Source organism: Sinohyriopsis cumingii, chromosome 18, assembly GCF_028554795.1.
Source record: "Sinohyriopsis cumingii isolate HCF-2022 chromosome 18, ASM2855479v2, whole genome shotgun sequence".
Classification (NCBI taxonomy): Eukaryota; Metazoa; Mollusca; class Bivalvia; order Unionida; family Unionidae; genus Sinohyriopsis; species Sinohyriopsis cumingii.
Window position 1 is genome coordinate 83,820,177 of NC_142978.1, and position 26,552 is coordinate 83,846,728.

The window sequence follows — 26,552 nt, forward strand, 5'->3', positions numbered from 1 at the left end:
TCACTAGACAGTATTCACCACATACATTGACTGCTGAGTATGCTGTTAGTATACTCCACTCTTAACCTCCAATAAGTATCCAGGTCCACTAACAAGTATATTCTTACCATTTCCTTCTTCTCTAAACTATCTACCCCATCCACTAACTGTTCACTATGCTGTTAGGGCACTCCACTCCTACCCTTCAGTAAGTATCTGGGTCTGCTAACAAGTGCAGTTCTGCCATCTCCTGCTTCTCTAGACAGTTTCAACACAATATACTGCTCAGTTAGGGCACTCTGCTTCTAACCTCAAATAAATGTCCAAATTCACTTTATAAAAAAATTCATCCGCACCATCTCCTACTTCTTCAGATAGGATCCATCACATCCACTGACTGCTCAGTATGTTATCAGGGCACTCCACTCCTAGTTTCCAGCAAGTTTCCAGGTACTCAAACAAGTACATCCTCACCATCTATTACTTTACAGATGGTATCAAGCCCATCTACTGATGGACACTGACAACTAATTAAGTTCCAGTCGACTGTAATGTTTGGCAGAATTACTATACATTTGTGTTATAACCAGCAAAACATATTACATTTTATGGACAATCTTTCCAACAGGAAACTTTTAAAATCGTATGCTTCATGGCTCATTTTTCTATTTTTTTAAAAACCCTTTGTAGGTGCCCACTATAAAAATCCAGACCTGTGAGTTATTTTTGATTACATCTAGTAGTACCAGGGAGGCAATATCAATGAAATGGAAATAGTTTAGTATTAAGCCTACTGTTGCATACAGTTTACTGATACACCACTCCCTCGATAACTCGCGCACATCGGGGTCCAGAAACATCGACTGCACTATAAGTGAGGCGCGAGTTATCAAGGGACCTATAAAATAAGCCCAAAACCAATAAAGTGATCGACGACATAAAGGAAATATAAGGTGGGGGGGTAGGCAGATTATAGTGTTGAATAGTCACTTTAAAATCGTGCTGAGATTAACTGTGAATAAATATCTCTTCATAACGGTGTACTTTATTTATTATTTCCTCATAGGGCAACATTAATTTCAGGATAAATTACAGTATATTGAGGCGATCATCGAAAACACTATTCCACGTGGTTTCCGTTCGCTTAACATGTGTACCACTTCACACATTGTGTACTACGTCACTAATTTTTATGTTGAATTGGATACATTCTAGTTTTATTGTTTGAACCAAATTAGACGTTTTTTATATACAAAAGATCGACTCTTTTCAAGAAACTGTGTCAATCGAACGATAGATAGATAGATTTGAATGCGATAGAAGTAAAATGGAAAACAAGAAAACAAGGGTTAATCAGTACTAACATATTTAATTGGTCTACAAATTTAAAATAACGTAAATTAGAACAAGTTAATACTTGCCGTTCGTGCCACGCTTGACAAAATTCAATTCACTTTTTGAAAAAATCAATTAATTTTTTTTTGTTTGTGTTACTCCTTGGTTTCTCTGCCGCTGAGCAAAATCCCTCAGATTTCTCAACTGCATGAGCTTTACGTAGCCTACATTTTGGATCTCCAGCCACCTTATGGCAATATCAAAATATTTGATTGCTTCCTGTGCAGAGGGGGGAGGTGGTGCAACATCTGCGTCTGCATCACTTTTAACACTTGTGGTACTCCAGTTTGAATCATCTTCTGCTGCAAATTTGTTCGCTATAGAAATAATTATTGTTTCATCTGACATGTATTCGGCTGTAAGGCAATCGTTGTCAGCACAAATCCACTCCTCCATATCATCAACAGAAACGCCTATGCCAGGACCATGAGTCTGTACGAATTTCTCCTAAACAGCCTCGGCATTAACGACATCAGTTTCACTGAAACCTTCGAAGTCACTATCATTGTCGCTGTCTCTGTTACTGTTTTGCTTTACGTCAAAGGCAGCTCCAAGACCCTTAATCCAGCACCCCAGGTCTCTTATAATCGATTTTTTTAATGCAACAAACACTTCCCCAAGTTGTTGATCAAAACAAAGCCGGCATGTTCTCACAGAAGTACTCACGGGTTTTGATGTAACAGTTGATTGACTGTTTTCATGTTTTCAATGAACAGAATATATTGTGATTATAATGTTTACACTGAAATGGAATTAAAGGATTAGAACGTGACTTTCACACAGGAAGACGTTTAATTGGTGTTTATTTCATTCTCTGTTGCCACCTGTTAGCATTTACCAGAAGTTTTCATTGATCGCTATTTCACCAGACTGTTTATTTACAGTATACTGACAACTATTTATGATAAAAACTTACATGATATATGATATCTTGAAACAGAGGTCTCGCTAAGATTTTAAAACTGGGTCTTTCTGCCTCTGAATTCAATCACTAAATATCAGTACATTTTCTCACCCGGCCGCCAGTCAAAGCCTTGAACTAGCCGCCTAGCTATTGCATCATGTTCTTTTTTTATGTACTCTTATAAAATGGTAACATGTATGTACATCAAAGAGTCTTTTAGTAACTGAATTCTGTCATTGTAAATATCAGCACAGTTAACTGATCAACACATTTTCCCACAAAGCAGGTGGCTGAAACAGGACCAGCAAATCTTTGAATTTTCCCGCGCACCTATTACATGCATACAGAGGACTCCCACCTCAGTGATTTTCTGCAGCCCAGATCAAAAATTGGCATCCAAATACGCGTAATTAAGCGTTTTCGAGATCTCTGAAATTAATTCTTATTTAGAACTTGCAAATTTCAAAATATGGATTATATTTTTACAGGCATTAATCACCATTTTCGATGATAAAACAAGCAATGTATCAAGGTTTAATTTATCAATTCTTATCGTAATTTTTGATGTTCAGCATATTTTAAAGATATTTTAAATACATTTTCTCTGGAAAAAATCGGGAGCCAAGACAGACATTGCGTTATAAGTGGGATCACGAGTTATTCGGGCGCGAGTTATTGAGGGAGCGGTGTATGTAGGTTTCATCTGAAATATGTTAATTTATATTCCTATTATTAATTTCAGCCAATCAGTGACCTTCATTCTTTTAAACATGGTATTTAATATGCAACTTCATAAAGACTGCTTCTACAGCATATAAAATAATTAGTTGCTTTTGCATCTTTTAGTAAGTAGTCACATCTGTATGCATGTAAAAATCCCTCCATCAGTATCTGCCCCCCCCCCCCATCTATTCTCTACAGTGTGCTGTAAGGGCACTCTGCTCTGTTCCACAAGTAAAGGTCTACATTTGTAAGTAAATGCAACCCGTCCATCGCCTACTTCAGCATACAGTGTATCTGTCCCATCTTCTGATTGCAGATTATAGTGTGATAGCACTCAGCACCTATCCAACAGTAAGTGCCCTCTTCCATCTCATACTTCACCCGACAGTAACCACACCATACAATGTGCAGTATGCTTCTAATGATTTCCCCCTACCCTCTCTAGATACATGTCTCTGATATTTGAACCAGAAATATCCACTCATTTGCCAATAAATAATATGCTTACTTTTGTCGGGGAACAAATGTCGCTTTTTTGATGCACTTAACATTTTTCAAAATAATTATGAAACAAATGGTGTAATGAATTCCCAGTATCCAACTGTCCATACATTTCTCATTAATTTATATCGGTATATTATATACTTGTAAAATGATTACCAGTAAAGAAATTCTTGCTTTTATTTCTTATTTAATGCTTTTTTAATTTATTTACTAATTTCTCAGATGCTTCAGTTCCTTTAAAATATAACATTTATGAATGTAGGATTTGCAATCTTAGAAATTTGTTGCTGTGATGATCACTACTTTCATTTAACATGCTTGGAAATTAGCAAACTTTTAAGTAAAAGACTCAGCTCTTGCTATGAGATTTTAACATGCCTGGAAATTAGCAAACTTTTAAATAAAACATTCAGACTTTTATTGCAGACCCAATCATTAGAAATCATTTTTCTGTCCAAATTCAACCAATGCAAATTGTAGTTACATCCAAGTGTAAATCATTGTTATATCCAAGTGTAAATCATAGTTATATCCAAGTGTAAATCATTGTTATATCCAAGTGTAAATCATTGTTATATCCAAGTGTAAATCATTGTTACATCCAAGTGTAAATCATTGTTACATCCAAGTGTAAATCATTGTTATATCCAAGTGTAAATAATTGTTACATCCAAGTGTAAATCATTGTTACATCCAAGTGTAATGTTTTGTCCATCCAAGTGTATATCATTGTTCCATTCAAGTGTATATCATAGTTTAATTCAAGTGTATATCATAGTTAAAGTACAAATCATTTTGAAGTGCAAATCAAAGTAGCAATGACAACAGATTGTATCCATGTCCTTCGTCTCACCATCTACTGGAATAACCCTTGCAATCAGAATAAGCACTGCAATCAGAAATCATTCTCTAAAGTAGCCACTATTTTTGTGGTGGAACCCATGGGAAATCTTCATACGCTCTGTTCATTTTATAAAATCGAAATATTCTAATCATGGACACACCTCATAAAGCAGTCATTACATTGGAAAGTTCTAAATTTGAAAGTTTGTCCAGTTTGGTTCCAAATCGGAATTATGTTTTTTTTTAATAAACATAGAAAAAAAACTGGTATAAAAAGTCCATCATGCTTATACTGTGTGACGTTAGCCTATGCATGATCAAACATCATGCTTTTTACTGTACAAGATATGTACATATTTTTCAGTAGATTACTTCCTAAGTTTTGATGTGATTTATTTTGCGATTTATTTTGCCATCAAGATGCAATCATTTGATCAATTTACTTTTTCAGAAGGTGCAATCAGTTGATCAATTAACTATTACAGAAGGTGCAATCAGTTGATCAATTTACTATAACAGAAGGTGCAATCAGTTGATCAATTTACTGTTACAGAAGGTGCAATCAGTTGATCAATTTACTATTACAGAAGGTGCAATCAGTTGATCAATTTACTTTTACAGAAGGTGCAATCAGTTGATCAATTTACTGTTACAGAAGGTGCAATCAGTTGATCAATTTACTGTTACAGAAGGTGCAATCAGTTGATCAGTTTACTATTACAGAAGGTGGAATCAGTTGATCAATTTACTATTACAGAAGGTGCAGTCAGTTGATCAGTTTACTATTACAGAAGGTGCAATCAGTTGATCAATTTACTATTACAGAAGGTGCAATCAGTTGATCAATTTGCTATTACAGAAGGTGCAATCATTTGATCAATTTACTATTACAGAAAGTGCATTCATTTGATCAATTTACTATTACAGAAGGTGCAATCAGTTGATCAATTTACTATTACAGAAGGTGCATTCAGTTGATCAATTTACTATTACAGAAGGTGCAATCAGTTGATCAATTTACTATAACAGAAGGTGCAATCAGTTGATCAATTTACTGTTACAGAAGGTGCAATCAGTTGATCAATTTACTATTACAGAAGGTGCAATCAGTTGATCAATTTACTTTTACAGAAGGTGCAATCAGTTGATCAATTTACTGTTACAGAAGGTGCAATCAGTTGATCAATTTACTGTTACAGAAGGTGCAATCAGTTGATCAGTTTACTATTACAGAAGGTGGAATCAGTTGATCAATTTACTATTACAGAAGGTGCAGTCAGTTGATCAGTTTACTATTACAGAAGGTGCAATCAGTTGATCAATTTACTATTACAGAAGGTGCAATCAGTTGATCAATTTGCTATTACAGAAGGTGCAATCATTTGATCAATTTACTATTACAGAAAGTGCATTCATTTGATCAATTTACTATTACAGAAGGTGCAATCAGTTGATCAATTTACTATTACAGAAGGTGCATTCAGTTGATCAATTTACTATTACAAAAGGTGCATTCAGTTGATCAATTTACTATTACAGAAGGTGCATTCAGTTGATCAATTTACTATTACAAAAGGTGCAATCATTTGATCAATTTATTATTAGATATCCTCTTTTAGCTGCTCACCACAAGCTGAGAGCTATTCCATTTAAACATACATGGTGCCCAGGAAAGGCAGTTTTAAACAAATTAATGCCAGTGAGATAACTGGAAGAATTCATACGAAAATAATACAGCATTCTAAATTGCATATGTGGGTGACTACTTCACAGTGAAATTGCCTCCCCTGGGTCCCAAGTATATGTTAGTGGAACTGCCTTGATACCATTCTGTAAAATATTTTTATTAGCTTCAAACATCTCACCTTGCTTATTTGATTATTTGACACCTATATTGTGTTTTTGATTTCATTAACTGTTAATAAAGGAAGAGTATTTCAGTACCACAAACGCTTAAATTATAATAGAAATATTTTATCTTATAGGAGGCCCTCCTGTTATACATCCCTCAGTTGGTACAAGCTGTTCGATATGATACAGTAAGTTGTTTTGTCTCAGTTGTATCAAAGATTCTTTTTTCTGAAATAATTAAGATCTTCAAATCATTGATTTGGTGTGCAGTTGTATCATATCTCCTTTAATAATATTTCTAATCATATTTATCCAACACTTAGCAAAATATATAATCTTCTCCATGAAATCAAAAAATATGGCTATGTCTCCATGACTGCAGATGCCTCTTAGCCAACAGAACAATTCATTTATATCACCTAATGACATGACTACTGTATTAAAGTTAATATTCCCATATCATAATTTTCATGACATCTCAATGATGTCAAGACATCTTGCAATACAAGGCATTTTAATATATTTCAAAGTCAGTTCACTGCATTATTCTGTGATCTCATCAAAACAGAACAGCTTTTCTGGCCAAGTGATAAAAGAATCTTATATGGGTGCTGATTTCAAGTCAGTTTTGAAATGGATAAACAAATGATTTCAGAGCTCACAAAAGATAAAAAAAGAATTCTACTCGTGTCATAAATTTTATTTGAAATCAGCACTCATTTAAAATCTGATAATTATTTCAAAGGCTTCATATACATTTTTTAAATTCATTCCAAACATTGAGAAAACTTTTAAATTTTGTAAAATCTCCAATGATGGTCACCTGGTGAAAGTGTTACATGAATTGCCGAGCCCCATCCAGATGTGTTTACTTGTCGTACAATTTGTGCAGATTTGAAATTTCTGCTACAGTACATTTATGGAGATCTGACAATTGTGTATTTTGACTTTAATATAAGTTTTACATTCTAATTTTGCAAATCAGGTTGGAATACCTTCATCATTCCTATCCAGTTTTAAGAATGTTTTCACAGATTGCCTAAAATTGGAGATACATGATTGAGGAATGTAAATTTCTTCAAAGAAACACTTGCTTTGGTGGGGAAGATACAGAAATTAAAAATTTGAAATTCACTTCTAAGTCAGTGGCGTGAACTCAGATAGTTCAGTTGTGTTGCCATTTGCTTTGTACACCTGTAGTTCTGGGTTTGATCTCTGAAATGAATGCACTGATTGTTTTATTCTCTGTGTTCTTTGACTGTTCCAGTTTCTTCATTTGTACTCCCTTTATGCTAATTGTACTTGACTATTTCCAGATGGGTTATGTTGTGGATTTCATCCACTGGGCTGCAAAGACATCCCAGCTTCTGGCCCATCAACTGCTGTGGAACATGAAGGCTAACACATACCGTGATGAAGAGGCCACAATAAAAGATGGTAATATGCATGGATTTCCATCCTTCCTACTAAACATACAACAGTTTTATACCCTGAAACTGTTTTTTCAGAAATATAAACCTTGGATGGTCTTCCACTGAGAAGCAGTTTTGGCTCACCAAACTATATGGTTAAGTGAAGTGATAGTATGATCTTTCATCCATTATTTGTTTCATTGTCCATCATCGAACATGTGTTAATAGTTGTTATTTACAACTTCTTCTCAGAAACCACTTGACCACTTTGGATACACAGGGAGCATTCTGGCATAAAGGCCATTTTGATGTGTTCAGTTGATACTAAAAATAGACAAAACTACTTCTCAAGATGTACTGAGTAGAATCTAACCAAATTTGACTGAAAAAAACCTTTTCATGATGGTCTTTCAGGTCTGTACAATTGCTGGTGATTCACCATCAGATATGACCACCATTTTTAAAATCAGAAAAACTTTTAAATATCTTCTTTGCTAAGTTATTTGACGGAATTTTACAGAAAGGTCTTGAAAATTTCAGACATGATGCCAATCCATCATCAAATATGGTCACCATTTTTTAAAATAGAATCTTTAAATGATTTATTATATTTTTTTTTAAAAGAACACAATGTAATTAATTAAATTTAGAAAGGCCTTCCACTTTTTTATGTATGATGTTGCCCTTCCATCAAATGTTGCCACCATTACAAAACTTAGAAAAACCATTAGGCAATATCTTCTGAAAATCACTCAACAGACATTGACCAAATTTGATGGAGAGCATTCAGGCATAAAGGACTTTCAGATGTGTGCAAATTGTGCCTATCCACTATCAGATATAGCTGTTGTTACTAAGAAATAAAACAACAAAATTTAAATTCTTCAAATGACATTCTAAACGCAGCTCAACAGAATTTTAGAAATTTGAAAGAAGCATCCAGGCCTAAAGGGTTGTAAAAGACTTGTTCTGGTTTTCTTCACTGGTTATTGTGGCTGTTATTCTTAGGCATTGTTCAAGGAATATTTAATTTCCTTTATTTTAGTATATGATTGATCTGTGTAGTAGAGCATACCACTTGACCCTGCTAATTATGTGCCCCTTTAAAAAAAACTGCCAGCTCCGCTTGGTCATTTTCACTTCCTGAACTTCTGAGGTAAATTGCAAAAATAAGAGCTGATAAAGTTTTTTACATTTTTTTTTATATATGGCAATTTATTCATTGCACCTTCAGATGCTGGCATTGGCAAAATTCCTTTTCTTTATTTAGTAACTGCTAAAGATTGTGTGCTTTATCTCATTGATCCCAAATAATAATGGTGCCAGTCTGACATTTAATATGAGCATCAAAGCAGACATCTTTAAAATTTTGTTATTGCTACTCCTCCTGAGCAGAAATTTATATCAGTATGGGGCTTTCACCAGATGATATCTTATGCTGTCTGGTTTGTCTTAAATAAAATATGTAAAGATCTGATAACCAACATTGTCACCACAGTTGCAATCTTGAAAATCTATTCATCACTATTCCTCCTTGATGGAAAGTCATATGATATTGGGTTGTCATCAGATTTCTTAGGGCTGTTCCATTAAAACATACATGGGACCCAGGGATGGCACTTTTAAAGACATATATGCCAGGGAATTTTTATTTCAAAATTGCTTCTGTCCTTGGTTGTTTATTCAATAAAATCGTTTCTATAGATCAGCTAAAAATGGGTCAGAAAAAGCCTACCATGTGACGCTGCATTTGTAGTTTTACTAATCATAAACAAAAGTGAAAATATATGCCCTTATTTTCTTAAGCTAAAGGAAAACTAGCAGATTTCTGAATAAACCTCCTTACAAAATGAAAATTTAAATTCTGTGGCCACATTAATTTTCATCTAGTGAGACTTGGTTTTGCATAATTTGGACCCGATACAATGTGTGCTGCAAAAAGAACTGAATGTACCAAGATTGTGACAGTAATGGCATTTAGACATGTTTTTGACCGTGGAAGAACTTGTTATTTGGTTGAGAAAGCACAGCCTAGAGAAACAATTGACCATCTTAGAGGTAAGTTCTGTTATATTTTTCAGCAAGCTAATCAAAAGGTGGTAAAAGACTTGTGAAATTCTGTTTATTCAATCATTATGTATGTTGTTTATTCAGTCATTACGAACGTTGTTGACACAGCATCTTGTTCTGACAACACATACTTCTGTTCAGCCAATGAACTCAAGATGACCAACATGCACATTGGTTGAAGGGGTGTTTACCAGTTTTTTCTTTTTTTCAACAGAAACAAATGCTTGTGTATATGGAGTATCCATTGCAGATTTTAACTCCAACATGCAGATATTCCAAGTCCAGTCCCAATAGATAATTCCAGTGTTTTGGAATACAGCTTCACAGAATTTGACTATTTAACAGTTATCAGAGGCAAATTCTGATTAGAATGCTTTAAAGTTGGAATGGAAGCAGTGCAGAACATAGTAACATTGGCATTACAATTGTATGAGGTATCTTATGTGACACTTTAAATGAACTTGTTTGATTCATTTGCATTAATTTTTTTTTAATTACTGTGACAGTTTTAATCAAATCTTGGAACTAAATAAATGGCAATATCTTAAAAGGAAGTTAAAGTTATGGAAGGATTTCCTGTTAAAAATTTACGATAAAAATTAGTTTGTTTATGCATCTGAACAAAAGCCTGTATGGTTTTACTCTGATTGCACAACCAATCAAATTGGTGATGGGATTCATGTTTAAAATGCAAAGATGTTGACAGATTTTCTTTCAACAGCAGGTGGTTTTAAAAGCCGTGCAGCTTGTACATTTACATGTTATGTATGTTATGTCACATGTAGATAAATTACAATGAAGGTAAGTTATTTGACATATATTTTAGTATCTCATTCACTTCTGCTGAAATGTGGGGTCACATTTTGGTATCACAACACTAGTAACCATTATAGAGCACTGACTGATTATGTCCATAATTTAAGTATGTGTGTCTTTGGGGTTATCTCATACAGTTCCAATTTTTAATAGTGCTTATCAGTTCTTTTCATATTTTACAGGTATCTACCTCTGTGACCCCAAGGCATTAAGATACATGAAAACAAATTCCTGAAAAAGAGCTTACTTTGAATTTAGAAATGACGAAACTCTTAAAATTGTCAAGATGTAAAATGTTGAAAGAAAATAGTTTACTGTTTCTATTGTTATTTCTGTTAGCTTTGTTTTAGCATTTTAAATTACCAGAGTACATGTTCAGATTTGAAAGTTTTGGCCATTTATAGATGCCATTTATTGATGTTTATGGAATTTCAGACTGAGCATTTGCCATTGTTGTACATGGTAATGTTGTACATGTAATTGAAGTCCCAACATGTCAATTATCCAGAGCATTCAGTTTTTTAAATCACATTTGCTGCCATGAACCTGTTGGTATGATCTAGGTACATGTTCTTGTATTTGTGATCTGTAAGATGACAAATATGGATGTAGATACAAGGGTTAGGGTCAACACTGCTTGTGTTAGTTTCATTTCAGGTGGAGTTGTTACAAACAAAATATGAGCTGAAAGTTTGTTGGTTAACTTTACTGGGTGTCAAATTACACATATTCATGCATTTTCTTGACAAATTTGAATTTCTTCAGTGAAGTTTGGACAATTTATTGTCTTTATCTTGTTAAAGATTGGAACACAACATTTTGACAGTGATGTAAGAAATCATTTTGTTAATATATTTTAAAATAAAGATGTTAAATTGAATGTTGTTTTGAAATATTATTAGACCCTTCCCAACTATAAATAATAAGGCATACAGAGCCATGCATAATTTAGTAAAATTATTCCATATAATGTAGATCAGTGTATGTTAACCTTATCTGCTACATTTTTCATCTCGTACAACATGATTATAGAGTGGTTGTAGAATAGCATTTAAGGCAGACTGTCCATGCTGATAGAATTTCAGATGTGCTAAATGTTATGGAAAAGAGAAGATATAATGTATAATATAGACATTGTAGCATTCCTGTATGTATGTTATGGTTTCACAGTATACACCTAGACATGTTAAATACTCTTTCTCCATAGCTCTAAAAACTTTTATAAACACCAGTCATCATTCAAATGTACTGGTTTTGGACTCTCATCCAGAAATGCTTATACTTAACAAAGCCTAATATTGCAACAAAATTTCCAATTAACGTGCTGACCAGAAATGTTAACTCTATCTGACAGCCGGATTTAGGTATGTATTTTATATTAAAACACTTTGGATATCTGTAGTCTGGCAATGGTCCCAGTCCATGTCCACTATGACTAACATAAACATGATGACACAACTGGAGCTAATCTGCTAGAGATAGTCCTATATAAATGCACATTAGATTTTGAACTGAGATCTTCAACACAATGTTTACCAAAGAAAAATATGTGCAATTTTTTAAACTTTATAATATACATGGTTTTCATCATTTTATGGTATAAGGGTTCACACGGCACAGGATAATTTGATAAAATAACTTAGTTTGTTGAGATAACTTAGTTTGTTGAGATATACAAACTGTGATCACCTTATTATAATCTTGGATAAAACGTTTTGTTTGGGTTTTTTTTGTTAGAAGGTTCAAGTTTAATTTTCATCACCAAATTCCTAATTGTTATATATTGCAAAGGCTTGGCAGTAATTTTCCTTTGTTACCAGGTTTAACTGGTTTTGAGTTTGTGTGGTCCATCAGAGAAAATAAGTTCAAATTATAATGTTTTTATCATCAAATGATAACCTGTGGAAATCGGCTAGTGATAGTTGCTATAACCAGAGACATATAGGCTCTATCTTACATCTCTGCTATAACGTACTTGGAAAAAGGTTAATGGTCAATCAGCAACACTGGAAATAACTGGCTATGGCAAGAGAGCATCTGAAATTGATGGTCACTCAGTATACATCAAAAACAATCTCAGGATGAAGTGATTTTCACTTTCCTAACAGGAAAAGGCAAAATTTTCATTTTTTCAGCGACTAGGTCACCCACTTCGTCTGGTAGCAAGATAATATACATATACATACATATATCCCCTAAAAAAAATTCTAGTGGGGGGTGATCTTATTGTTCAGTATGTTCTATCAGTGGGTCCTGAAAAGCCTTAATCACATATTAGGGTGGCTACCCAATATCAAAACTGCCTTTCCCTCATCCCATGTATGTTTTAATGGAACAGTCCTTACAATGTCAGGTTGGTACTAAATGATAATCTGACATCCAAGATTACCACCATGGCAGCCATCTTTAAAATCTTGTTATTGTTACTTCTTATAAATGGAAACCAATATTGACATAGGATTTTTACTAGAAGACTAATTATGATATCTAGTTGATACTGAACATTGTGCTGATCATTTCTCACCATCATGGCAGCCATCTTCTATTAATATTACCATGAAATGTCACAAAACTTTGAGTGCAATAAAAAATATTTTCAAATATTTGAGGGCACATTTTTTATGATGTCTAAACTTACAGAACAAAATAAATGACTATTTTTTTAGAGGAAATTGGAGACCAACTTGAAAGTCTAATGCAAGACATCACACAGTCCTTGTCTGGAGCAGCACTCAATTTTTACCAGAGAGAGTTTGACTTCTTTGGAAAAATTACAAATATTTCTGGTGAAATAAGGTAAGTACTGAAAACTATTTTCCACAGATTCTATGATCACTTATGCAGAGTTTTCCATCCCCACTTCCCAAGCAAACAAGCTGACATGCTCACAAGGTAGAGCAGGTATTTGTGGCATATGCAGACATGTTACTGTTGTATATTTATGCTGGTTATTGTAATTCTTTTCATAAATCTCCCAAAAATAAAGGCTATAAAACAGTAACAATTTTTGCAGAATGATTGTTGACCATCAGTTCTGCAGTATGACCTTTTCATACTATTTTACAGAGATTGAGTGAAACAAGTACAGTAAAACCTGTCTTGAAAGACCACCCCTTCTGCCAAATAAATAATGGTCTCTCAAGACAGGTGGTCTTTAATAGCAGTCATCTCGCAAGACAGGTATTACTGTATTGGGGGAAAATGTTTAGAGATAACTAGAATAATTCTTTTCCAAGAGATCATTGTAAATGGTTAATTAAAGGTAATGTGTGGTAACACCATCATGTGTTTCGTGCAGTTACAGCCCCACCATCACACCTGTAGCCACAATCAGAATACATCATCATGGCACAAAGTATCAGACCAATTTTAATATGGCATGGCGTCCCAACTGATCATGGGTTTTCCATCGTCGTTTGCAGACCAGTGTTGACTATGGTGACCTTTTTCTGAACAGCTAGAATAGGACTCTGGAACCAGAATCCCTGGACCATGACCACTCTTTCCTTCACTACCTCAACCTACATCTTTGATGATCTGTATGCACTCCACATTTTAAGCACTCTTTTGGCCTCTACCTCTTATTCCATCAATGGCCTAGCACCAGATTTCCGTATCCATTGACCTACAAAAGAAGAGCACCCTTCTTCAGAACAACTCCTCATATCTAGTTGACTTGCTGACATCTTGCATTGCTTTGAAAGGCAACTGCGTGTAAGAGAGTACATCTATAGACAGTAAAACCACAGTGGTCAGGATCCACATAGTGCCATCATGTTATGTAGCATATTATGCAGTATCCAGTATCAGTGTAGAATATCTTGCATCCAATATCAAGATACTATGTATTATCCAGCAGCAATGTAGCATATCATGTAGAATTCAATATCAGTGTATCACATCTTGTATCTAATGTAGCATATCGTGTAGTATCAAGTATCAGTGTAGCATATCGTGTAGTATCAAGTATCAGTGTAGCATATCGTGTAGTATCAAGTATCAGTGTAGCATATCGTGTAGTATCAAGTATCAGTGTAGCATATCATGCAGTATCAAATATCAGTGAAGCAGATCAAGCAATATCCAATATTATTATATGATCATTTTATTCTGTTAACTTTACATTGTCAGAACCATGCAGTGTTTTTACATAATAGATGGCTGCATGCTGCATGACATGTGTCTAAAAATAGTATTATGTATTCAGAATTACTTTGTAAAAAACCCATGCACACTCATGTAGTAGATGCTTTAGCTTTAGGTTGATTATATTTGTTTGTGAGTGAACTAAACAAGCCGTTTCATCAATTTGAAAGTTGAGATTATAAAGTTAATGATACTGATGAGTTCACGGAGTCACAAATGAAATATTTCATGGAAATAAATGAATAAATGAGATATTTGCAATGGCAGCAACAAACATGAGAGACACAGTAATTGAAAATGCCATTCTAATCATTTAAACAGTTATTTAGGAGAAATATTGATAACTTTTCACAAATAGAATGGTTCAGAATATGACCAGTGCTCTCTAGGGTCTATAAACATAGCATAGTAATGCATTTTGAAGCGAAAGAGACTTACCATTTTACAAGTCAATCATAACACTAAATTGGAGGGGAAAATGCAGCTGAAGGGCCAATATGCCATGACAATAAACAAAAGCATTATTTCTGCTGGGTAAATGAACTGTCACACATCAGCCAGTTTGCAAATTTCCCCTTTAACTATTTTGACACAGTGCTTGGCTCATGATAGAAGCCCTACAGTCATAGCTCAGGTCCCTCCAACAGCAGGCATTCAAGTAACAGGGCATAAAGATATGTCTTCATTTTGCTGGAAATAAGAATGGCAATAAATATACATACATTTATGCATCTTAAATTTCTTCAAAATGTACTTTCTTCTGCAAATCCAAATGACATGATCCATGTAGTTTGTTCCAAAACTTAATGCACACTGTGAAATTGTCTTTTGTAATTTTGACTACAATCACATTTTCCTTACTGCTCTCAAAACAAAATGACTGTTGTATTCGATAGCATTTTTTGATAATTTCAATTAAAAGAATTAATATTTTTCCCACATTATGATTCCAAACAATCAATGACAGGGGTGCAGTTGAACTCAAGGCCGTTCCTCCACTGCTCAAATCATATGTACATCATATCGAATTTACTCAGCTAATAAATCCAGTCCATCACAAACAGAAAAGCAGAATTTAGTGGATTGACAGAAAAACAAAATCCATCCCTTCCAGACCAACTGGAGAAGTTTTTCCATGCACATTCTATCACAGTTTGACTCTAAATTTTAATTTTAACTAGATCTAAATGAGAACTTGTTTTTAAGACTAATGTCAAGCACACAACAAAGTTCAAAGATTGTTGGGCGATCAAATGTGCATGTTAATATTGTTACTGTGCATAGATGAATCTACAGTTGCATATTTATTTTGGTATACAGTGTAAATTCAATTACATTGTTTCTTGAAGTGTATTTTTTTTTATTATTAAGCTGTAGGTAGAAAAATGAAATGAGTATATAATAAACTGCATTTGTATGGGAAAATATGAACTTGTTTTTTCAGACTAAAACAAAACTCCCAAGGTTGTGCAGTATTACTCAGAAATACTCATTCATATATCCCCATACAAATGCATTAACCCTATAATCATTGTAGCTTATTATGTAGTAATATCCAGTATCAGTGTAGCATATGATGTAATATCCAGTATTAATGTAGCATATCATGCAATATCCAATATCAGTGTAGCATATCATGTAATACATAATATCAATATACCATATCATATAATATCCAGTATCAGTGTAGCATATGATGTAATATCCAATATTAATGTAGCATATCATGCAACATCTAATATCAATTTAGCATATCATGTAATATCTAATATCAATATAGCATATCATGAAATATTCAGTATCAGTGTAGCATATCATGCAGTATCCAATATCAGTGTTCATATGCATTATTATATGCTCATTTTTGTCTCTGTTAACTTTACTTTCTCAGAATTGTGCAATATTTTGCAATATTGCACACCTTATATTGCACTCACATGCACAACACATGTGCCCAGTAGTAGTATAGTGTATTAGGAACTACTTTGTAAACAAATTGTGTACACTCATGTAGTAGATCCTTTATGTTTTGGTTGATTAAATTTGTTTCTGAATGAAATAAAGCAGCTGTTTTGTGGACTGCCACATGCCAGCTGCTTTGCAATATTCTGCGTTAACATTTTTGATACAATGTTTCGGATTTAGGCTAACGATAGACGGCAGACAAGTGATAAATTGCTGATGTCCATACAAATAGCATGCAAGTAACAAGGCATAAATGTATCTTCTTTAGCTGGTAATAAAAATGGCATATACGTACAGTTTTACATCCTGAATTTCCTCAAAATATACTTTCTTAGTTTTGCAAATACAAATTACATGAGCTATGTAATGGGTTCTAAAGCTTGATTACACATTTCAAATTTGTACTGTAATTCTGACTACATTCCAAGTGCAGTTACATCCTCCTTACTGCACTCAAAATGAAATGAACATTAAATTCCATAGCATCTTTTTGATAATTACAATTGAAAGACTTCATATTTTCCCACATTATGATTCCCAAATATTCAATGACAGAAACAGAAACTCACATGCAGATGAGTCAACATGCTGCTGCCTTACTGCACCAATCAGATGTTCACATAGAATTGACACAGATAAATCCAGTCCATAATCACAAAATTTAGTAGAGTTGACAAAAATACCAAAATCTATTCATTCCAGATCAAATGGAAAACTTGTTTCAATGCGCATTCACACACAATATGACTCCAAATTTCAATTTTAAGTAGAAAAAATGCCATTTTCTTTCGAAACTTAAGTCTAGTGCGTGACAAGTTCAAATTTATCTGGGCGGAGTTATGTGCGCATTAATAATGTTGTGTAATGATGAATCTGTGCTGTGTATTTACTTTGGAATACGGCATACATTCACTTACTTTGTTTCTTGTAGTGTATTTTTGTTTATATAATTAAGCCTTAGGTAGAATAAGAAAATGAGCATAAAATTAAAAGGTTACTGCATTTGTATGGGAAAATATGAACTCGTTTTGTCGGATGGATATACTGCACTCCCAAGGTCATGCAGTATTCCAAACTAAAAAACTTTTTCATATTTTCCCATACAAATGCTGTAACCTATAAATATATGTTGTTAAATATTTATATATGTTGTAAAAAAATGACAAAATACATGAAAAGCAAAACATTGTACTTTGACAACATAAAGCATTTTCTAAGACTAGGCAAAGAGCAAACTTCATGGTCTTGATCGTTTTCACAGGATACATCCGAAGGGACCAGAGAGGAAGAAAGCCTGTTTAGAGGCCCTTAGCAAAATCAAGTTACAGCCAGGTAAAGATTCTAGTCAAGTTTTATCAGAGTCTAGTACTGCCAGGTAAAGATTCTAGTCAAGTTTTATCAAAGTCTGCCTAGTAAAGATACAAGTCAAGTTTTATCACAGTCTAGTACTGCCAGGTAAAGATTCTAGTCAAGTTTTGTCACAGTCTAGTACTGCCTGGTAAAGATACAAGTCAAGTTTTATCACAGCCTAATACTGCCAGGTAAAGATTCAAGTCAAGTTTTATCACAGTCTGCCTGGTAAAGATACAAGTCAAGTTTTATCACAGTCTAATACTGCCAGGTAAAGATTCTAGTCAAGTTTTGTCACAGTCTAGTACTGCCAGGCAAAGATACAAGTCAAGTTGTATCACAGGCTAGTAGTGCCAGGTAAAGATACAAGTCAAGTTGTATCACAGGCTAGTACAGCCAAGTAAAGATAGTGATCACTCTGTACCCTTTACAGTCCAGTAGAGCCAAATGAAAGAGACTGGTCAAACTGTATCCTTTACAGTTAAGTATAGCAGGTAAAGATAATGGTCAAGCTTTTCCCTTCATAGTGTAGTATAGCAAGTAAAGATAATGGTCAAGCTTTTCCCTTCACAGTGTAGTATGGCAGGTAAAGATAGTGGTCAAGCTTTTCCCTTCACAGTGTAGTATAGCAGGTAAAGATAATGGTCAAGCTTTTCCCTTCACAGTGTAGTATAGCAGGTAAAGATAGTGGTCAAGCTTTTCCCTTCACAGTGTAGTATAGCAGGTAAAGATAATGGTCAAGCTTTTCCCTTCACAGTGTAGTATAGCAGGTAAAGATAGTGGTCAAGCTTTTCCCTTCACAGTGTAGTATAGCAGGTAAACATAATGGTCAAGCTTTTCCCTTCACAATGTAGTATAGCAGGTAAAGATAATGGTCAAGCTTTTCCCTTCACAGTGTAGTATGGCAGGTAAAGATAGTGGTCAAGCTTTTCCCTTCACAGTGTAGTATAGCAGGTAAACATAATGGTCAAGCTTTTCCCTTCACAGTGTAGTATAGCAGGTAAAGATAGTGGTCAAGCTTTTCCCTTCACAGTGTAGTATAGCAGGTAAAGATAATGGTCAAGCTTTTCCCTTCACAGTGTAGTATAGCAGGTAAAGATAGTGGTCAAGCTTTTCCCTTCACAGTGTAGTATAGCAGGTAAAGATAATGGTCAAGCTTTTCCCTTCACAGTGTAGTATAGCAGGTAAAGATAGTGGTCAAGCTTTTCCCTTCACAGTGTAGTATAGCAGGTAAAGATAGTGGTCAAGCTTTTCCCTTCACAGTGTAGTATAGCAGGTAAAGATAATGGTCAAGCTTTTCCCTTCACAGTGTAGTATAGCAGGTAAAGATAGTGGTCAAGCTTTTCCCTTCACAGTGTAGTATAGCAGGTAAACATAATGGTCAAGCTTTTCCCATCACAGTGTAGTATATGAGGTAAAGATATTGGTCAAGCTTTTCCCATCACAGTGTAGTATAGCAGGTAAAGATAGTTGTATCCTCCACAGTCTAGAACTTTGAGGTAAAGATAGCAGAGATTCTGCCAGGGGCATACAAGTGTACAAGTCATGCAAAATTGAATTCACCCACATGGAGAGCAGTGATGTGCAGGAATTCCCACAAATTATTTTTAAGTCATGCATATAAAAATATGCTCAGCACAGTATACAATATTTATTTAACTGTTATCTCTTAAAGCACTTGTCATGACATAAATCGCACTGTTGGTAGAGGTCTTGTAGTGCCTTAGGTTGGGAACTGTTTTCACATCTGGAAACTTCATCTTCATATAAATGGTTATTGACTGAATTTGATTCATTGATGACATAGCTGCAAGTACTAAAATAGAAAACATTTACAATGGTTCCATCTCAAAAATTGATGTTTAGAATTTGACCAAATTTGACTGAACTTATTGGGGTATAGAGACCTTTCAGTTTTGCTGAAATATGTTATTAAAAATAGAAGAAAAAATACTACAAGACTTGTTTTAAAAAACTACTAAACATAATTAAACTAAATTTAATATAAAGTATCCTGGCAAGATTTATGGTCATCAGTTGTCAAATACTGTCCCTGTCACTAAAATTAGAAAAACCTAGAAATGACTAAGTCTCAAACCTGTTGAAAAGAAGTAAACAAAATTTGACAAAAGGACCATTGCATGGAAAATTTTGAAGTTTATACAAATGATGAAGTTGTGCAGTTACAACAGAAATTGCAGATTCTAACCAAATTTGACAAAAAAGCATTGTGGCACTTTTTATATGCCCACCTTAATAAGACAGAGTGTATTCTGGTATGTCTTTATGCCTGTCAGTCTTACTTTGATTTCTGCACAATGACTCCATCAAAAGTTACCAAATATATTGAATGGTTTTTACTTGGGCTCAAGAACTCTATGTATTTATGTATCAGATAGTTATGGTCTTTGTAACTGAAAGATAAATGGTTTATCTATAATAGCTCAAGTTCTCCAGTCATTAAATTTTGTATATAGCTTGCACATGGGATGAAGAAGAACGTCAGTTTTGGGGTCAAAGGTTAAAGTCAAGTCCAATTGACTACAAGAAGAGAAATGGTTTCTGCACAAAACATTAGTTTTACTTAACATACTGTGACCAGATTTTGTGGATAGATCACATTTGGAATAAGGGAGAAGCCTCTGTATTTTTGGGGACAAAAGGTCAAAAGTCAAGGTCACTGACAGAATGAAGGAAAATGTTTTCTGCTTAATTATATTAGATTTTCGTCGCAGACCTGGACCAAGCTTTGTGGATGGAACATAAGTTGTCAGGATTTTACATTTTCCCATGCTTCACCAGACCTGGACCAAGCTTTGTGGATGGAACATAAGTTGTCAGGATTTTACATTTTCCCATGTTTCACCAGACCTGGACCAAGCTTTTGCGGATGGATTGTACTTGGGGTTAGGAAGAAGCTCATCTGTTCTGGATTCGAAAAGTGGATTGCCCAGGTCATTGTGATTAAATGAAGGAAAATGTGTATTGCATACTAGGTAGCTTTTGTTCTAGACCAAATAGCTTGACCATTTTTGTGGAGTGCTTGTACTCAAGATATGGAAAAGGTCTGTTGGGGTCAAAGGTAAGTGTCACTGCCAAATATCTTGACCATTTTTGTGGAGTGCTTGTAGTTGAGATATGGAAAAGGTCTGTTGGGGTCAAAGATAAGTGTCACTGTGGCTTAAAAATGTATTTCATAGAATAGCTTTTTTTCTAGAATAAGTTCTTGATCAAACTTGATGGATGGCTTGTATTTATTGTGATAAAGAAACTTACAGATTCAGGGTGAAATGGTTAAGAGTCATGGTAAGTTTAATAAGACAAAATTGGTTTCTGTATTTAATTTCGTGTGTTAAATGCCTGTATCAGAGACTGTTAAATACAAGGCATGTGCCAGTCTGCCATCAAATATGGTCATCATTGCTAAATTTAAATTTAAAAAAAAACTTAAAAATGACATCATATTAAAAACCACTAAAGAATTTGACCAAATTTTTGGGGTACTATTTCATGTAGTCTTTTCAGCTTGTACATATGTGTCAATTAGTAGTCTAACTTGGCCACTTTCATTAGAAATAAAAAAATAGTTAGCTGACATCTAGCATCATAAAAACCCAACGTTTTGGTCAACTCCCATTTGCATTTGGCTTTGAGGTAGACTGATTAGTAATATAAGGTGCCCCTTTGCTTTAAATGTATGCTTTATTTTTGTTTGTTTTCTTCTTCAGATTTGAATACATGTGATTGTACTTAATTCAGTGTTTTTCTTACTACACAGGTTGTTACCTGCCCTCGAATCCTGAAGGTATTGTGACAGATATAGACTACAAATCTGGTACACCAATGCAGAGGTAAAGACTATATCGTGTTTGTTGGGGTATACCATGCATCCAAAAGCAAATGGCATAGAACCAGGCCTGGAGTTCATACAACTCTGAACTTGAGTCCTAGATTGATTTTCCATTAACAGCAAGCCAGAAATGAGTTTTCAAAAGTAACATCATTTATGACTGTGTAAAACAAAATCTCAAGCACAAACCCAGGCTTTGGAGTTTAAGATTTCCATCCATCCAATGGAAAATACACAAGTAAATCATGATTTTCTTTTCACTCTACATTTGAGATCAAGTGAATTGCATAGACTCTGTAAATTGGTTGAAGAACAAAAATAAACTGGCACAAACAAGGATAATAATTAAAATGGTGTATTAAATAAGTAGACATGTTCTTGAATTAATCGGAATCTACTCCATCTGATCAAAATATTTGAGTACCTCATTGTAAAAAGGATTATGGTGTGTGTGTGTGTGTGTGATACCTGCCAACTCTTACGATTTTGCTGTAAGTCTTACGAAAATTACCCTTAAATTACAGACTTACGTCATACTCACAAAAGCTATGGGAAAATTATCATTGCCAAAAAATCCAGTTATTGGGTTTGTCCATGTTTTACTTGGATGTGGGTTTCATATTAAAAAAATGAAATTAATCAGGAAACCAGACTAACTTTACAACAGCACCCCAGACACTTTAAACTGCACCTATTTGTTTATGGGAAGCGTCTGCATGATCAAACTGTTGATTATAGAATTTTTAAGAATGGTTGGCAGAAAGCGATGCATGTTTAAGATGAAACAGAAAATAAGCTTCTAGAAAACTTGATAATCAACACAGGAAAAATAAAAAATAGTATTCAGGTTCTTGTGAATAAAAGCTGGAAAGGATACAATTATGTTTATTGGACATCATGTGCCAATTTGAGTATGTCTCATGGCAGGAGATATGATTACTGTCGTCATGTGAAATGGAAAAGAATTTCCAAGAATTACGTCAAGTTGAGAGATAGCAACAGTCCTTTGAGCTGCATAGGGTTTGGAACTAGAGTTTGTGCAACTGTACTAGTGGTAAATAAAGTCTATGCATACTTTACAAACCTTTTCAGTTGAACATAATGTTTATCATCGATACGTCAAACTTTTAATTACATTTTCCAGGTTTAGCCTTTACAATAGCAGTTATTGATATTTTGCTACATCTTACTGAAAACTGGTCAATCTTACGGAAAAAAATCAACTGCCTTACTGAGACGGACTTGTCGGGTTTGGCAGGTCTGGTGTGTGTGTTTGGGGATTTATAACTTAATGTATGTGGTGTGGCAGCTTATAGTGATGTCTAGCTCTGGAGCAACATGCCACAGACATGTGGTATCATATCCCACCCAGTCACATTATCCTGACACCAGGCTGACCAACCCTACCACTAACCTCTTAATGCTGAGTGCCAAGCAGGGCACCTGTTAGTAGTATTTTTATAAGTCTTTAGCATGATTTGGCTGGGGTTCAAACAAGCGACTTCTTGCATCTCAGGTGGATGCTCTAACAACTTAGGCCACCAGAGCAGTCAGTTTATATTTTATACAGCTTTTTTTTGTCATTTACAAAAACAATTAAATTTTTAACTTGGGTCACCAACCCACTTTGGCTTTCATCACTATGCAGTGGAAAGCCAAACAGGGCAAGAAACAAAATGAGACACTCCAAATTTTGGGGATCTAGATGATGTTATGAGTGTTGCACATGGACCCAGCTTATAGTGAGTATATATGGTAGATAAAATCAAGATGCTGTTTCCAGTTTCCCCGTGTAATTAAATATTTGTTTTTTTGCATACCAGTGCTGCCAAAGCTCCTTTCCTGGCAAGGTTCCGTGTTAAACACTGTGGTATCCATGAGCTGGAGAACCTGGGGAAGCAGAAGGTGGTGGATGAGACCATTAGTCAGACTTCGTCGGAGTCTGACGTACACTGGCAGGCCTGCATCTTCAAAGTTGGAGATGATGTGAGACAGGTACTATAAAAAAGAAATGTTCTTCACATACATCTTTCATTAGAATTTAGCTTTTGAGCATTGTTTGTATTTTACTGTACAAGTAAGCATACTTGTCCTAGAGTGATAAAAACTCGTCATGTTAACAATAGTAGCAAGCAGTAATTTTATTCTATATGCATGTAATGTCTGAAGGACAATACTTAGTGTCAGCTGTTGTACTGCACCCAGGACCCTCATGCATTCTTCTTCTTGTCTGTCTTGAAAGGATCATCATGTCTCCTTTTTAAATATGTGAAGTGCCATGAAACCAAACAGACAGCATCACCTAGGGATATTAAATCTGACACATCTCATTGGCTCACAAGATCAGAGGTCAAGATCGCCAAAATATTTCATGCAAGCAAAATTGTTTTTGTGTCTGTGACATGGTTCTATTGAGGGGAAACATAGTTTATCATGTCAGTGTGTCTGTAAGTTAATGTATGTTAATTTGTTTGCATCAGAGATCTCAGTTCTGCTCAGGACTATTTAATAATTTTGTGAGTTTACCTCATATTTGGCATCGAACCTTGTATCAGGAAAACTAGGGCATATAGATTGTCATCTGTTTCAACTTAGGTTGACTAAGTTATACCTCCTTTTTGATTATGCTACAGATGATAAGAGTTTCATCCCCTTTTCAGTTATACTACAGATGGTGAGAGTAATAGCCCCTTTTCAGTTATACTACAGATGGTGAGAATAATAGCCCCTTTTCAGTTATGCTACAGATGATATGAGTAATAGCCCCATTTAAGTTATACTACAGATGATAAGAGTAATAGCCCCATTTAAGTTATACTACAGATGGTGAGAGTAATAGCCCCTTTTCAGTTATATTACAGATGGTGAGAGTAATAGCCCCTTTTCAGTTATGCTACAGATGATATGAGTAATAGCCCCATTTAAGTTATACAACAGATGGTGAGAGTAATAGCCCCTTCTCAGTTATACTACAGATGGTGAGAGTAATAGCCCCTTTTCAGTTATACTACAGATGGTGAGAATAATAGCCCCTTTTCAGTTATGCTACAGATGATATGAGTAATAGCCCCATTTAAGTTATACTACAGATGATAAGAGTAATAGCCCCATTTAAGTTATACTACAGATGGTGAGAGTAATAGCCCCTTTTCAGTTATATTACAGATGGTGAGAGTAATAGCCCCTTTTCAGTTATGCTACAGATGATATGAGTAATAGCCCCATTTAAGTTATACAACAGATGGTGAGAGTAATAGCCCCTTCTCAGTTATACTACAGATGGTGAGAGTAATAGCCCCTTTTCAGTTATACTACAGATGGTGAGAGTAATAGCCCCATTTCAGTTATACTACAGATGATAAGAGTAATAGCTTCTTTTCAGTTATACTACAGATGGTGAGAGTAATAGCCCCTTTTCAGTTATACTACAGATCGTGAGAGTAATAGCCCCATTTCAGTTATACTACAGATGGTGAGATTAATAGACCCTTTTCAGTTGTACTACAGATGGTGAGAGTAATAGCCCCTTTTCAGTTATACTAAGATGATAAGAGTAATAGCTTCTTTTCAGTTATACTGCAGATGGTGAGAGTACTGATTTTAAATCTGATTGCAAAAAATAATAGTTACAAGAAAGTGATTCACTAGTAGTAATTTCAGATGTCTAGGACATTATGCCATTATTACGTGCAACATTATGGTATAATTTGTAATGTGATGTGATTACATGATAGAAAAACATGAACCTGAATAAGATTTAATAAATAGGATACCCTTCTAGAATCTGTTATCATAGTTAGGTTAAATAATTTGTACTGGAAACTTAGAAGCTAGCATTAAAAGGTTCAGGCTCCATAGTGGTTAATGTTGTTCAGCAAGATACGTAACCTCTGTGCTCCATTCATCTTGAGTTAGCATCTTTAGCTGGTGGTTGATTGCAATGGTTTAGCATTTCATTCAGATGTATATATTCAAACATTTTTGGACACTGCAATGGGTTAAAACAGCAAATCAGAGAAACCTTTAAGCAAACTTATTCCTATCTCATTGTTATCAGCAACAGTTGCGTAAATATTCCTATACTTTATTCCAGGATATGTTGGCCCTGCAGGTGATAGAGCTGTTCAAGAACATTTTCCTCCAGACTGGCTTAGAGTTATATCTGGTTCCTTACAGAGTGGTGGCAACAGCACCAGGGGTAAATATTATGTAATGCTGCAATCTCCGCACTTTGGTCTGCCAATGTGAGATGTTGAATTTGACGTAACTGTTCGATTTTTATCCCCCCATCCAAAGGTGCAGAGGAAAATATAGCAGTAGTGATGTCCATCTGTCCATCCATAGACAAGGTGGTTGCTGCAACAAAACTTTAGTTTGCTTTGGTTTTTGTTCTCAGTCCTTATAGGTGGCTTACCAATGGGTAGAGGTAGAAATCCTTCAATTTTGATGATGCTCAGTCCAACATCAGGATCAATGCAGCTGAACATGTGATTTTCCTTTCTGTGTGATAAGTGAAATGTTCTTGGCCTAATTTTTTATATCCAACCTTATGGGTTGACAACATTGGAGCAGGGGCAGTTCCTTATTGATTTTCAAGCCCAAAGGTGAAAGGTCAAGGTCAGTGAGTAAATATTTTAATTTGGGGGATATCTCTTTGATAAGTCAAGTTTTTAGGGTCCAGTTTTCATCATATTTAATAGGCAGTCTACACTTTGGCAGATGCACCTCCTTATTTGATTGTAGA

At 34.8% G+C, this 26,552-nt stretch overlaps 1 protein-coding gene and 1 long non-coding RNA gene across 3 annotated transcripts in view; both read left to right on the forward strand.

Moving 5' to 3' along the window:
- The window catches only part of LOC149777183 (phosphatidylinositol 4-kinase alpha-like), a 209,270-nt gene that overhangs the window by 164,336 nt on the left and 18,382 nt on the right, over positions 1-26,552 (forward strand). For both annotated transcript variants that reach the window (XM_089941887.1, XM_089941888.1), the window contains 7 exons: positions 6,334-6,387; positions 7,516-7,636; positions 13,164-13,293; positions 17,870-17,940; positions 21,737-21,809; positions 23,632-23,803; positions 25,902-26,006. In XM_089941887.1, coding sequence (XP_089798013.1) covers positions 6,334-6,387; positions 7,516-7,636; positions 13,164-13,293; positions 17,870-17,940; positions 21,737-21,809; positions 23,632-23,803; positions 25,902-26,006 — 726 coding nt within the window. The remainder of the gene's footprint in view (positions 1-6,333; positions 6,388-7,515; positions 7,637-13,163; positions 13,294-17,869; positions 17,941-21,736; positions 21,810-23,631; positions 23,804-25,901; positions 26,007-26,552) is intronic.
- Positions 7,643-11,377, forward strand: LOC149777184 (uncharacterized). The gene is made up of 2 exons (XR_016416163.1): positions 7,643-9,669; positions 10,680-11,377. It is a non-coding gene; the product is annotated as an uncharacterized LOC149777184 (long non-coding RNA).